This window comes from Lepidochelys olivacea (genome assembly GCF_965140295.1).
Source record: "Lepidochelys olivacea isolate rLepOli2 genome assembly, chromosome: 11".
Taxonomy (NCBI): Eukaryota; Metazoa; Chordata; order Testudines; family Cheloniidae; genus Lepidochelys; species Lepidochelys olivacea.
In genome coordinates, this window is record NC_140421.1 from 57569198 (window position 1) to 57584011 (window position 14814).

General features: G+C 43.1%; 1 protein-coding gene across 1 annotated transcript in view; it reads right to left on the reverse strand.

Moving 5' to 3' along the window:
* The window catches only part of BOLL (boule homolog, RNA binding protein), a gene marked incomplete at its 3' end in the record, with an annotated part of 80780 nt that overhangs the window by 26038 nt on the left and 39928 nt on the right, over nucleotides 1-14814 (reverse strand). The window contains exons 7-8 of the mRNA XM_084643493.1: nucleotides 11984-12055; nucleotides 2473-2520 (exon numbers count right to left, since the gene is read on the reverse strand). Coding sequence (XP_084499619.1) covers nucleotides 2473-2520; nucleotides 11984-12055 — 120 coding nt within the window. The remainder of the gene's footprint in view (nucleotides 1-2472; nucleotides 2521-11983; nucleotides 12056-14814) is intronic.

Consider the following 14814-nt stretch of genomic DNA (forward strand, 5'->3'; position numbering starts at 1 on the left):
GGGGACTTTCTAAAACAATTAGTCCTGTCAAGATAGACGACCAGCGCTCTTCTAATACTGAGTGCGTGTAACAGTGCTTCCTTCTTACCCAGCTCCGGTGTAGGGTAAAAGACCGGAAGATGAAGGTTAATGTGGAATTCTGAAGATGCTTTTGGTAAGAGCTTGGAGTGTGGTCATAATATGACTGTGTCTTTGAAAAATACAGTGAAAGGGGAGTATGCCATAAGGGCCCCTATTTCCCTAACTTGCTGGCTTGACATAATGGCTACCAGAAATGCCGTTTTCACTGATAAATGGAGGAGCAAACAGGTAGTCAGTGGCTCAAACAGTGTCCTCAAGTTGGGATTCCAAATCAGAATAGGACATTTGACTTGTGGGAAGAGATTTCTGACTCCCCTGAGAAATCTTATTGAAGTTGAGTGAGCAAACACAGAATAACCCTCTATTAGAGAGCGGAAAGCTGCCAAGTGGACCCTAACAGAGCTCAACAACAAACCTGAGTAGTTAAATCCAGGATGTAGTCCAGTATATCTGACAGCGATGAGGTTGCTGGTGGAATGTGCTTTAGGTCACACCAGAAGCAAAATCTTGTCCATTTTTGCGAGTAAGTGTAGGGGGTAGACTGTTTCCTGCTATGTAACAGTACTCTTTTTACTCCCCCTGAACAGGCTGTTTCTAAACCTGCAAATCATTGAGTAGCCATGCTTTGAGGTGAAGCACTCTGAGATTGGGGTGAAGGATCTTTCCGTCTTTTTGGGAAAGAAGATAAGGAGCAGTCCAGAGAATGATCAATGAACAAGAAGCCAGCTTTATGAGGGTAAGGAAACGATGTCCGTCTGGGCCAGGGTGGAACTATTATAATAACTCTGGCTTTGTCCTCCTCTTTCTTGAGCAGAACTTTGGATATTAGAGGAGTCAGAGGGAATGCACACAGTAGACCTGACAACCACAGAAAGTGAAAGGCATCACTCCAAGGACTGGAGACCCAGGCCACCTCTGGGGCAGAACTGAGCACATTTCTTGTTTCTGGCCATGGAGAATAGATCTATCTGAGGGATGCCACATTCCATTGTACTCAATCACATATTTTGGCAATCTATTTCCCACTTACATGCTGATCGCCTGGGACGTAAGCTGCTGTGATGATGATCTTATTGCATATGCACTAATTCCAAAACTTTGACATTTTCGGCACAGAGGGAAGGGGGATCTTCCCCTCTTTGTCAACTGATATAGAACATGCATGACCTGTTGTTCAGCACGACCTGTATGTATTTGCCCCAATCAATGGTAGAAATTAGAGACAGCCATATCTGACTGCCTTGAGTTCTAGGATGTTGATGTGCAGAAGACATTGCTCAACTCCCTAACAGAAGAGCAGGGACAGACAAGGTTCTGGGGGCTGTTTTAAAAAGGACATGCTCTTGAGGAAAAGGAAGCCATTTCTTCTATGGAAACAAATGACCCAAAAAAGGAAAATGGAGGCAACAGAGACTTTACTTAAATGTCTTGGACCAAACCCAAGACCCACAAAGTAGGGTGAGATAACACTGAAAGGGATTACGTTCAGGTGTGTTTTTGTTTTCCATAGGTCTGTAACTCTCTTGTGCCTTTTAAGAGGTGTATGTGACCATGTCTACACTAGCGAGTTTACAGCAGCACAGCTGTACTGATGCAGCTGCACCGCTGTAAGCCACTCGTGTAGCCACTTGATGCTGATGGAAGAGAGCTCTCCCACCGACATAATAAAACCACCTCCACGGACGGTGGTAGCTATGTCGGCGTGCAACTTTGCTGATGTAGCACTTAAGGAAGATGCTATCTACACTGACAAGAGAAGCTCTCCCACTGGCATAGGTAGTCCACTTCCCCAAGAGGCAGTAGCTATGCTGACAGGAGAAGCCCTCCCATTGACATAACACTGTCTACATGGGAATTCGATTGGTATAACTGGGTTGCTCCTTTTTCCACACCCCTCAGCGATGCATTTATATCAACCTAGGTTTGTAGTGCAGACCAGGGCTAAGGCTGGGCCAAATGGTGACAGACGTCACTGCTATTAGACTAACCAGGGCATGTCTAATTGCCCTGTGTTTCAGGAACTTAATATTCCCTTTGAGTTCAGACTCAAAATCCCTTGGATGGCAAGATTCCCCATCCATATAAACTAGAGAACTCCTGTAAGCTGGACAAAGCTCTCCTGTGGTAAAGAAATACTATGTGAATAAACAAACTGGATGTGATATTTTATTAAATTGTACTATATCCCTTCCATTATGCCAGGAAATACTGCATGATTGCATTACTGAGATATAGCAAACAATATTAACCTGAACAGTGCTGATTAACTGCCTTGGGAGATATCATTTCATCAATGAATTATGTACAAGTGAATTAAAAATTGAAAAAGCATACTGTGCATTCAAACAAGGAAAGCAATGACCAAATGCTGTAATTATAAAATATATTTACCTGTGGAACACTCCATTGCCACTGCCCTGAAAGATACTGTGCAGGTGCCTAGGTTCATAAAAATAAGATAGTTTATTATTTCATAATTCAAACATTCTTATATGGAAAACACACAGACCTTTCAAATGCGTTGTTTTGAAAATAAAACAGACACTTGCAGGTCTTAGCTGATGAAAAGGATGTAAGGTAAAATTTTCAAAAGAGTCTGAGTAATTTAGGCGCATAAGTCCTATTGACTTTCAATGGGACTCTGGTTTGGGCACTTTTGAAAATGGCACTTAGGATCCTACATCACTTAAGCACATTTGAAAATTAATTTTTTTAAAATAAATAAAACAGATAAAATACGAAGTTTTACTACAATTCAAAAGTATTTTTAAAACTTTGCAACAGTCCTATTTTTAAAGATATTTTTATCATGGCCACAACTGATCAATAAAGCCAGAAACTTTCCAGAGAACTCTTCTTCCAATTAAGCATTGGTTCCCAAACTTTAACAACCTGTGAACCCCTTTCACTAAAATGTCATGTCTCGCGAACCCCCTCCTAAAAATGAATATTTCCAGGAATTTTATCCTTTACCTGAGTATAAATTATAAAAGCAGTGATCTTGGAAATATAAAATTTGTTTTTATAACATCCTTATTACACATTATTTATTATTAATAACGATTTATCATGACGCTATTTTTATTACATTATGAAAACAGCAACACTCTTCCAAGATCTCACTTTTGTGGCTTGTAACGCTTTGAATAAGCCTGTTATAAGACAAGGCTCCTATGTTTCATCAAGGAGTACCGCATGAAGGTATTTATGAAGCCAACTCAAAGAGTTCCTCCTACACAAGGATTCAGATCTTGAGCAGTCTAGGCAAACAACACACATTACAACAAAGCTTAAACTTGTTCTTCATATTAATTTTAAAAAACATACTAAAAATAAATGCCTATTTAATTTTAAAAACAGCAAAAAATATCCACCTCCCTTTCCATTTCTTATAAGGAGTCTTGAAGTTTAAATCTCCTCAGTGTGATAGATATGCTTGCTTTGATCTGCTTAGCTCTTGGAAGTCCAGGGGCTCTGGGCTGCTGGCCCCGGGTTGCCCGTGGTCCCTAGGGACAGCTCTGTCCACCATTAGGGAATTTTTTCCCAAGAACCCCCTATAACATTTCATGAACCACTGCAATAAGGTCCCAAATCTGCAAACTACTGGTGAGAACCCTTGTGCATGCATAAGTCCCTTTAACATCAGTGAGACTGCATGGGTGTTAGAATTCACATTGGTGCATCTAGTTATAGGATCAAGTTCTAAACCCTTCGTGATTTCCAACTTTGTATGATTTGTTCACCATTTTTTTAAGCAAGGATGGGATTGACCCAGCTATCTAGCATTACCATAAAGAAAGGACCAGAGTTCATTCCAAGTAGGCAGGGAGAAAATTCAATCCCAGTGAGGGGTTGCAGGAATGGAATACCGCAGTGTGCTATCTACTGTTACTTTAAATTTTAGGTATTGCACTGGTAAACTTTGAAGGGAGCATTGTTTGGCCAGAGGGACAGATGCTACGAATTTATGGTTTTGAGAGAATGGTGAAAGCAAAACTAGACAGTTGGAGAGAATGAGAGGGTTACTCACCTTGTGCAGTAACTGAGGTTCTTCGAGATGTGTATCCCTGTGGGTGCTCCACTTTAGGTGACTATGCACCCGGTGCCTCTAATTGGAGAATTTTGACAGCAGTACCTGGCTGGGCTGCACATGCGTTCTCCCCGTCTTGCGCCTGTTGCGGTAGTTGATTAGCGCTGTGCAGCCCCCCCCCCGCAGTTCCTTCTCTATTGCAGAGGACTAATTAGAACTCCGAAGTAGAGGGGAAGAGGGAGGGTAGTGGAGCACCCACAGGGACACACAAATCTCGAAGAACCTCAGTTACTGCACAAGGTGAAAAGAAAAGGAGTACTTGTGGCACCTTAGAGACTAACCAATTTATTTGAGCATAAGCTTTCGTGAGCTACAGCTCACTTCATCAGATGCATATCGTGGAAACTGCAGCAGACTTTATATATACACAGAGAATATGAAACAAAACCTCCTCCCACCCCACTGTCCTGCTGGTAATAGCTTATCTAAAGCGATCATTAGGTGGGCCATTTCCAGCACAAATCCAGGTTTTCTCACCCTCCACCCCCCCACACAAATTCACTCTCCTGCTGGTGATAGCCCATCCAAAGTGACAACTCTTTACACAATGTGCATGACAATCAAGTTGGGCTATTTCCTGCACAAATCCAGGTTTTCTCACATCCCCCCACCCCCATACACACACAAACTCACTCTCCTGCTGGTAATAGCTCATCCAAACTGACCACTCTTCAAGTTTAAATCCAAGTTAAAACAGAACATCTGGGGGGGGGGTAGGAAAAAACAAGAGGAAACAGGCTACCTTGCATAATGACTTAGCCACTCCCAGTCTCTATTTAAGCCTAAATTAATAGTATCCAATTTGCAAATGAATTCCAATTCAGCAGTTTCTCGCTGGAGTCTGGATTTGAAGTTTTTTTGTTTTAAGATAGCGACCTTCATGTCTGTGATTGCGTGACCAGAGAGATTGAAGTGTTCTCCGACTGGTTTATGAATGTTATAATTCTTGACATCTGATTTGTGTCCATTTATTCTTTTACGTAGAGACTGTCCAGTTTGACCAATGTACATGGCAGAGGGGCATTGCTGGCACATGATGGCATATATCACATTGGTGGATGTGCAGGTGAACGAGCCTCTGATAGTGTGGCTGATGTTATTAGGCCCTGTGATGGTGTCCCCTGAATAGATATGTGGGCACAATTGGCAACGGGCTTTGTTGCAAGGATAAGTTCCTGGGTTAGTGATTCTGTTGTGTGGTATGTGGTTGTTGGTGAGTATTTGCTTCAGGTTGCGGGGCTGTCTGTAGGCAAGGACTGGCCTGTCTCCCAAGATTTGTGAGAGTGTTGGGTCATCCTTTAGGATAGGTTGTAGATCCTTAATAATGCGTTGGAGGGGTTTTAGTTGGGGGCTGAAGGTGACGGCTAGTGGCGGTCTGTTATTTTCTTTGTTAGGCCTGTCCTGTAGTAGGTAACTTCTGGGAACTCTTCTGGCTCTATCAATCTGTTTCTTTACTTCTGCAGGTGGGTATTGTAGTTGTAAGAATGCTTGACAGAGATCTTGTAGGTGTTTGTCTCTGTCTGAGGGGTTGGAGCAAATGCGGTTGTATCGCAGAGCTTGGCTGTAGACGATGGATCGTGTGGTGTGGTCAGGGTGAAAGCTGGAGGCATGCAGGTAGGAATAGCGGTCAGTAGGTTTCCGGTATAGGGTGGTGTTTATGTGACCATTGTTTATTAGCACTGTAGTGTCCAGGAAGTGGATCTCTTGTGTGGACTGGACCAGGCTGAGGTTGGTGGTGGGATGGAAATTGTTGAAATCATGGTGGAATTCCTCAAGGACTTCTTTTCCATGGGTCCAGATGATGAAGATGTCACAAGGTGAGTAACCCTCTCTTCTTCTTCGAGTGATGTTCCTGAGGGTGCTCCACTTTAGGTGACTGTAGAGCAGTGCCCCTCAGGTGGAAGGAGGGGTTCGGAGTTAATTCTCAATGGACGATAGGACTATGTGTCCAAGCCAAGTGTCGGATGCTGAGACTTGGTCAATGACATAGTGTTGTATGAACATGTGGGGTGATGTCCAAGTAGTTGCTTTGCATATGTTACTCCTGGGGTAATTCTGCACCAGAAAATCCAAAATTCTGTGCCAAAAAATCCGAAATTCTGCGTATTTTATTTGTCAAAATCATGCAATATAATTACACCAGTTTCACTTATGTTGGTAATTAATTTAAACTACCATACAGAAAAAAATCATAACAACTGTTCAGATTTCTTAAACACATGAAAGTTAAGTTACAAAGGTAACCAAGACCCTGCATTCCAGTTATAATGGATTTTCATTTAAATTACATTACTTTTATTTTGGTGTTCTGTAAAGTAGACTGTCGATTTAAAATGCTCTGACTTGCACACATGAAAGTCATACAGTTTTGCTAATCATTGTTCTGCATTTTTTTTAAAACGGATAAGTAAAATAGATCCTGAGCTGTAATCTAACCCCATTGTGCCTCTCTGGTTCAGGAAAAAAAGCTAGAAAGGACACAGACCTTCCTAGTGAGGATTCCGTTACTGTCATTTACAATAAGGGCACATCTTCACTGGCAACATTAAAGCGCTGCTGCAGTAGCACTTTAATGTGGCTTGTGTACTCGCGGCATAGCTCTGGGAGAAAAAAAACACCTCCATGAGGAAAGTAGCTACCAGCTACCAGGATTACTTTGGCTTGATCATATCTGATCTTGTGTATGACACTGGGCAGTGGTGGGATGGAAGGGAAGGCATACAGGAGAGGTGCGTCCCATCAGATGAAAAAAGCATCTCCTCTGGATTTTGATCCCAGACCCGCTCTAGAGCAAAATGTTGGACACTTGCTGTTCTGGCTCATAGCAAATAGGTCTATTGAGGGGAACCCCCATTGCTGAAATATGTTCTGGATCACTGAATTTATTTCCCACTCATGGTTGCGTGAAAACTTTCAGCTTAGCGTTTCTGCTGTGATGGTCTGAGATCCTGGTAGGTAAGTGGCTGATATGCTGATGTTGTGTCGGATGCACCATGTCCACAACTTTATGACTTCTGTGCATAGAGAGTGCGATCTTGCTCCTCCCTGTTTGTTTATGTGGAACATGCAGGCCACATTGTCTGTCATGATCTGTTTGGTTTTGTTTTCAATTAGAGGCATAAAGTGTGCATAGACATTGTGAACTGTTAGCAGCTCCAGAATGTTGATGTGGAGAGTTGATTCCGAAGGAAACCACCTGCCCTGTGCTGTGAGGCTGTTTAAATGGACAGCCCAACCCAGAAGGGAGGTGTCTGCTGTAATTATCATGGGGGGAGCATTTTGTGTGGGTACACCATTGTAACGAGTCCTTGACCTTCACTGGCATGCTTAGGAGTTTGTTCAGTCTGTGTTTGTGTGGAATGTACACTGTCCTGAGCCAAGCTTGCAGGAAGAGCATGCATAGTCTGGCGTGATTTACTACATATGTGGTCACCGCCATGTGACCTAGTAGATGAAGGCAGATCCTGGCAGATACTTGTGGACTGTGTATCATGGTATCAATCAAGTTTGTCAGGGCGACGAATCTCTGAGGTGGTAGTGATGCTTTCGCCTGTATAAAGTTTAAGTGGGCCCCAATAAAGTCCAGTTGTTGAACTGGTGTTAGCATTGAGTTTTGAAGGTTTATTTGTAGACCAAGATCTGTGAAAAGTGACATTGTCTTTTGCGTGGTTTCGACGGCTTCTTCTCGAGTGTGAGCCTTGATTAGACAATCATCTAAATACAGGCGAGTCTCATCTTACACGCATTTAACATGCATGAATTCAGCTTTGCATCGTCGGCAAAAACAAAAAAAAGAGAGAAAAATAACCATTTAAATACTGACAGGTTTCAGAGTAACAGCCGTGTTAGTCTGTATTCACAAAAAGAAAAGGAGGACTTGTGGCACCTTAGAGACTAACCAATTTATTTGAGCATAAGCTTTCGTGAGCTACAGCTCACTTCATCCGGATCCATACTGTGGAAAGTGTAGAAGATCTTTTTATACACACAAAGCATGAAAAAATACCTCCCCCCACCCCACTCTCCTGCTGGTAATAGCTTATCTAAAGTGATCACTCTCCTTACAATGTGTATGATAACCAAGTTGGGCCATTTCCAGAACAAATCCAGAGTTTAACAAGAACGACTTGGGGGGGGGGGGAACAAGGGGAAATAGGTTACCTTGCATAATGACTTAGCCACTCCCAGTCTCTATTCAAGCCTAAGTTAATTGTATCCAATTTGCAAATGAATTCCAATTCAACAGTTTCTATGACATCATAATCAAAAAGGCTGACAAAGGAGGTGCTGTTGTCATCATGAATAGGTCGGAATATGAACAAGAGGCTGCTCAGCAGCTCTCCAACACCACTTTCTACAAGCCATTACCCTCTGATCCCACTGAAAGCTACCAAAAGAAACTACAGCATTTGCTCAAGAAACTCCCTGAAAAAGCACAAGATCAAATCCGCACAGACACATCCCTGGAACCCCGACCTGGGATATTCTATCTACTACCCAAGATCCATAAACCTGGAAATCCTGGGCGTCCCATCATCTCAGGCATTGGCACCCTGACAGCAGGATTGTCTGGCTATGTAGACTCCCTCCTCAGGCCCTACGCTACCAGCACTCCCAGCTACCTTTGAGACACCACTGACTTCCTGAGAAAACTACAATCCATTGGTGACCTTCCTGATAACACCATCCTGGCCACTATGGATGTAGAAGCCCTCTACACCAACATTCCACACAAAGATGGACTACAAGCCGTCAAGAACACTATCCCCGATAATGTCACAGCAAACCTGGTGGCTTTGTGACTTTGTCCTTACCCATAACTATTTTACATTTGGGGACAATGTATACCTTCAGATCAGCGGCACTGCTATGGGTACCCGCATGGCCCCACAGTATGCCAACATTTTTATGGCTGACTTAGAACAACGCTTCCTCAGCTCTCGTCCCCTAACGCCCCTACTCTACTTGCGCTATATTGATGACATCTTCATCATCTGGACCCATGGAAAAGAAGCCCTTGAGGAATTCCACCATGATTTCAACAATTTCCATCCCACCATCAATCTCAGCCTGGTCCAGTCCACACAAGAGATCCACTTCCTGGACACTACAGTGCTAATAAACGATGGTCACATAAACACCACCCTATACCGGAAACCTACTGATCGCTATTCCTACCTACATGCCTCCAGCTTTCACCCTGATCACACCACATGATCCATCGTCTACAGCCAAGCTCTGCGATACAACCGCATTTGCTCCAACCCCTCAGACAGAGACAAACACCTACAACATCTCTATCAAGCATTCTTACAACTACAATACCCACCTGAGGAAGTGAAGAAACAGATTGATAGAGCCAGAAGAGTTCCCAGAAGTCACCTACTACAGGACAGGCCTAACAAAGAAAATAACAGAACGCCACTAGCCGTCACCTTCAGCCCCCAACTAAAACCCCTCCAATGCATTATTAAGGATCTACAACCTATCCTGAAGGATGATCCAACACTCTCACAAATCTTGGGAGACAGGCCAGTCCTTGCCTACAGACAGCCCCGCAACCTGAAGCAAATACTCACCAACAACCACATACCACACAACAGAACCACTAACCCAGGAACCTATCCTTGTAACAAAGCCTGTTGCCAACTGTGCCCACATATCTATTCAGGGGACACCATCACAGGGCCTAATAACATCAGCCACACTATCAGAGGTTCGTTCATCTGCACATCCACCAATGTGATATATGCCATCATTTGCCAGCAATGCCCCTCTGCCATGTACATTGGTCAAACTGGACAGTCTCTACGTAAAAGAATAAATGGACACAAATCAGATCAGATGTTAGGAATTATAACATTCATAAACCAGTCGGAGAACATTTCAATCTCTCTGGTCACACGATTACAGACATGAAAGTTGCGATATTACAACAAAAAAACTTCAAATCCAGACTCCAGCGAGAAACTGTTGAATTGGAATTCATTTGCAAATTGGATACAATTAACTTAGGCTTGAATAGAGACTGGGAATGGCTAAGTCATTATGCAAGGTAACCTATTTCCCCTAGTTTTTTCCTCCCCCCCCTCACCACCAAGTCGTTCTTGTTAAACCCTGGATTTGTGCTGGAAATGGCCCAACTTGATTATCATACACATTGTAAGGAGAGTGATCACTTTAGATAAGCTATTACCAGCAGGAGAGTGGGGTGGGGGGAGGTATTTTTTCATGCTTTGTGTGTATAAAAAGATCTTCTATGCTTTCCACAGTATGCATCCGATGAAGTGAGCTGTAGCTCACGAAAGCTTATGCTCAAATAAATTGGTTAGTCTCTTAGGTGCCACAAGTACTCCTTTTCTTTTTTTCATTTAAATACTGTACCTGTAGTCCAGGTGATTCCGCCCGCCATTACACTCAATGTAATTTTGACTACACGCGATTTTCGCTTTATGCGCTGACTGCGGAACGTAACCCCAGCGTAAGATGAGACTCACCTGTACGGGTAAATCATGACCCCTTGCTTGCACAGATGGGCCGCCACCACTGCTAGAACTTTGGAAAACACTCGGAGGGTGGGGGGTTGGAGATTGATTGCTGTGATGTGGAGGACTGCGAAAAATTTGATCTTCGTTTGGGTGGTGTTTGCCTACATCTTTGAGGATAATACGGTCCCTGGTTCTTGTGTACGGAGCCCGTCTAGGACGTTATAACGTATGATACCTGCCCTGTTTGCATTTTGTTGCAGGTGTATAGATTCCTAGAGATCTAAGAGTGGCTCTCGAGTCCTTTAAGGAGAGAAGTGATTCGTTAATCTGGCTGGCAAACAGCTTCAGACCCTCGAAAGGAAGGTCCTTTACTGTTGATTGCACCTCCCTTGAAAACCCTGAAAAGTGAAACCAGGAGGCCCAGCAGATGCGATGGTCCTCGCAGCAGTGTCAGCGGAGTCCAGTGATGCCGGAAGGACTGTTTGAGCTATAAACTGGCCTTCAGAAATGCTCTCTCTTTTCCTCTGGTATAAGTTCAATAAAGTCTGCTAATTTTGAGTAAGTCATGTGGTCATATTTTGCAAGAGAGCTTCATAATTGGCAAATCTAAACTGTAATGTTGCCGATGAGTAGGCCTTGCAGCCAAGTAAATCCAGCCTTTCGCACTCCTTATCATAAGGTGTGAACCTGGAATAACGGTGCCTACCTCTTTCGTTAACAGTGTCCACCAAGAGAGAATTTGGGGGTTGGAAAATAAAAATTTTAGCCCCTTCGAAGGGACATAATACCTTTTGTCCATCCTCTTACACTAGGTCGGATTCTGGTGGGTGTTTTCCAGATGGTTATGACGGGCTCCATAAAGGCAAGGGAATCTTGGAAGATGTCAATGTGTGGAGTATGTCCAAAAGCTTGGGCTGATATTCAGTAACCTCTTCAAGAGGGATTTGAAGTGTGTTAGCTATTCTTTTAAACAGTTCCTGAAACTGTTTGAAATCATCTCCAGCAGTAGGGGGCAGAGGCATGATGGTCTTGTCAGGTGAGGATGACAAGCTGGTTGCAGGGATAGCCTCCTGGTCTAACTCCTGATCTGTTTGCTCAAAAGTTTGTTCCTGGGAGATGTCAGGTGGTACTACTGGTTTTGGCGAGAAGTGTCTATACATTTCCCTGCTGCTTGGTGGCTTGGGAAAATATTGCCTGTATGCTGCCCATGAGCCCCAGAATGACCATTGTGGTGGGAAATCACCTAAAGTGGAGCACCCACAGGGACATCACTCGAAGAACTACCTCAGGCTATGAAATGATACACCCATTTTCTAACTTTTACCTGGTAAGGATATGTAGGTTGATGATAAACAGGTTGAGCTACCATTACAGGGGAACTGGAAATGGAACGTGACTTTAAATGAAAAAAAAGAGATAAATTAGAAATTTTAATACATTAATCTCAGGAATTGTTACTTTTACTAAAACATACACCTTAAGTACTATATGCTATACAACTTACCATTTTAAAAACAAAATAATTTATAAAGAATGGTTACTTACAGTAACTATGATTCTTTAAGATGATCACTTGCATGGATTCACACTGCAGACAAAGCACATGGCCTAGGCACATGAACTCAGAACTTTCTTGAAAGCAGTGTTCATTGGGGCTGCTCACATAGCTTATATCCTCAAATTCCCCCCACCCCCGCCCAATCCTGTGGATATGAAATGGAGTGCAGCTTCAAACCTAATTTAGGTTCCTTCCACAAAACACAAGATCTGCTGGAAGACTCTGGAATAATGGAACATATCGTACCAAAGTCCACAAGGTTGAAATAATTGAGGGCCCTGATACTAAAGGACACAGAGTATGTCTACACAACAAAGAAAAATCTGCAGCTTACCCATGCCAGCTGACTCATGCTCACGGGGCTCAGGCTGTCGGGCTCTTTCACGGCTGTGTAAACTTCCAGGCTCAGGCTGCAGGCCAAGCTCTGGAACCCTCTCACCCCGCAAAGATCCTAGAGCCTGGGCTCCAGCCCAAGCCCAGATGTCTACACAGCAGTGAAACAGCCCCACAAGTCCAAGTCAGCTGGCACAGGCCGACCGTGGGTTTTTCTTTGCTGTTTAGCCATACCCTCAGCACCAGAGGAACCAACATCAATGTACTGGGAAGCCCAGATTTAAGGCACTTGAGGTAGTCAACACCAAGGTAATCAATGCCCAGGTGCTCAACACAAAGGGTATGTCTACATGGCAGTTAAAAACCTGTGGCTGGCCCATGTCAGCTGACTCGGGCTTCTGGGGTTCGGGCTAAGAGGCTGTTTCATTGCGGAGTAGATGTTCGGGCTCAGGCTGGAACGTGATCTCTGGGACCCTCCCACCTTGCAGAGTCCCAGAGCCTGGGCTCTAGCTTGAACCTGAACACCTACACTATAATTAAAAGCCCTTTAGCCCAAGTCAGCTAGCATAGGCCAGACGCAAGTTTTTAACTGCAGTGTAGACATACCCATGATGTCTAAAAGACAGAATCCAACAATAAACTCTGTGTAATCTGTAAATTTCTTCCCAAGACATCTTTCCAATGCAGTTTCTTGGTAAAGATAAAATATTTGTCTTTTGGGGTTGAAAGAAAGGTGCTTGCCCTTCCCTGTTTAAATCCAGCACTTGAACTACCCCCATTTATCCTCTTCCCAAAACAAATATCAATTCTAAAATGTATGTGAGACAGATTGGGGGATATGTTTCAGAGTAACAGCCGTGTTAGTCTGTATTCGCAAAAAGAAAAGGAGTACTTGTGGCACTTTAGCGACTAACCAATTTATTTGAGCATAAGCTTTCGTGAGCTACAGCTCACTTCATCGGATGCATACTGTGGAAAATACAGAAGATGTTCTTATACATACAAACCATGAAAAAATGGGTGTTTACCACTACAAAAGGTTCCCCCCCCCCCGCTGGTAATAGCTTATCTAAAGTGATCACTCTCCTTACAAGGTAGTGGTAAACACCCACTTTTTCATGTTTTATGTTTGTATCAATTTATGAATTTCATTTTTTGTGAACACTGTTATATTTCACCCTCCATTTTGAATGTAACCTTTATTGTGGCCTGAAATATTCATTATGGTAGCAGGAACTTGACACATAATAGGGAGGCTATGGCAGAGCCATCAGCATTGAAAGTGGAACACTGGGGTTGCTATCAGCAGGGCAACTGACTTTGAACTTTCTGCCCAGAAGCTGGTAGGGGGAAGGAGCATGGAAAATCCCCCGTGGAAAAACAAGGACAGAAAAGGCTGTTTTAAAAAGAGGAATACGCTTTAAGCAAGGGAAAACCATTTCACTGCCAGAAACAAAAAACCAAGCTGAAAAAAAAAATGGAGGCAGGAGGGGCTTTATCTCCCTAAAGAACAGTGGTCAAACCCAAAGTTCCCAAAAGGGGGTGAGATCACACTGAGGGGACTGCATTCAAGAATTTATTTTCCATAGATCTGTAATTCTCTTATGCTTTTTAAGAGTAAAGTGTGTATGTGTATAAGAAATTCCTTTGTTAACCCTGTGTTCCTTGCTTTATGGCTACACTGACCCTGAAGGGATTAACTAGAAAGCTCACACAGCCAGGTAGACTCTGTGGGAAAAGTGTGGACAGTGGTTCTGGGGTCTAGGTGGCCAGACTACAATGTCTCACTGCCCAAGAAGAGTGTTGTACATTGGGTCAGTGGATTCAGTGGTCACAATAGACTGGTGTCTATTCAGGGACTGGTCTAGATTGTGACTGCATGTTGTCACAAAACTCAGTAGTTCTTTCCTCTTACTGACAGCCAAAACCTTTCACAACATTTCTACATAGTTCTCTGTTATGAATTTCTTTCTGCTTTACAATGTCTCATCCTTTGTTCTATATTTAAAAAAAATAGGTGAGGCTAAATGAAGTGAGAACTTAAACTTAATAAACTTTTTTGTACTATTATGCATTTTTAAAGTCACAGATTCCCTAGGAAAAGACAAAGGCAAAAGCATTAACGTAATGTAAAACAGTTTGTTTTATTCAACACGATCCATGAAACCTGTACTAATGATCATCTGTTAACTGCAGTTACCTCCTGACAGACATATTAATTACATTATATGATGCAAAAACAACAAGGAGTCCTTGTGGCACAT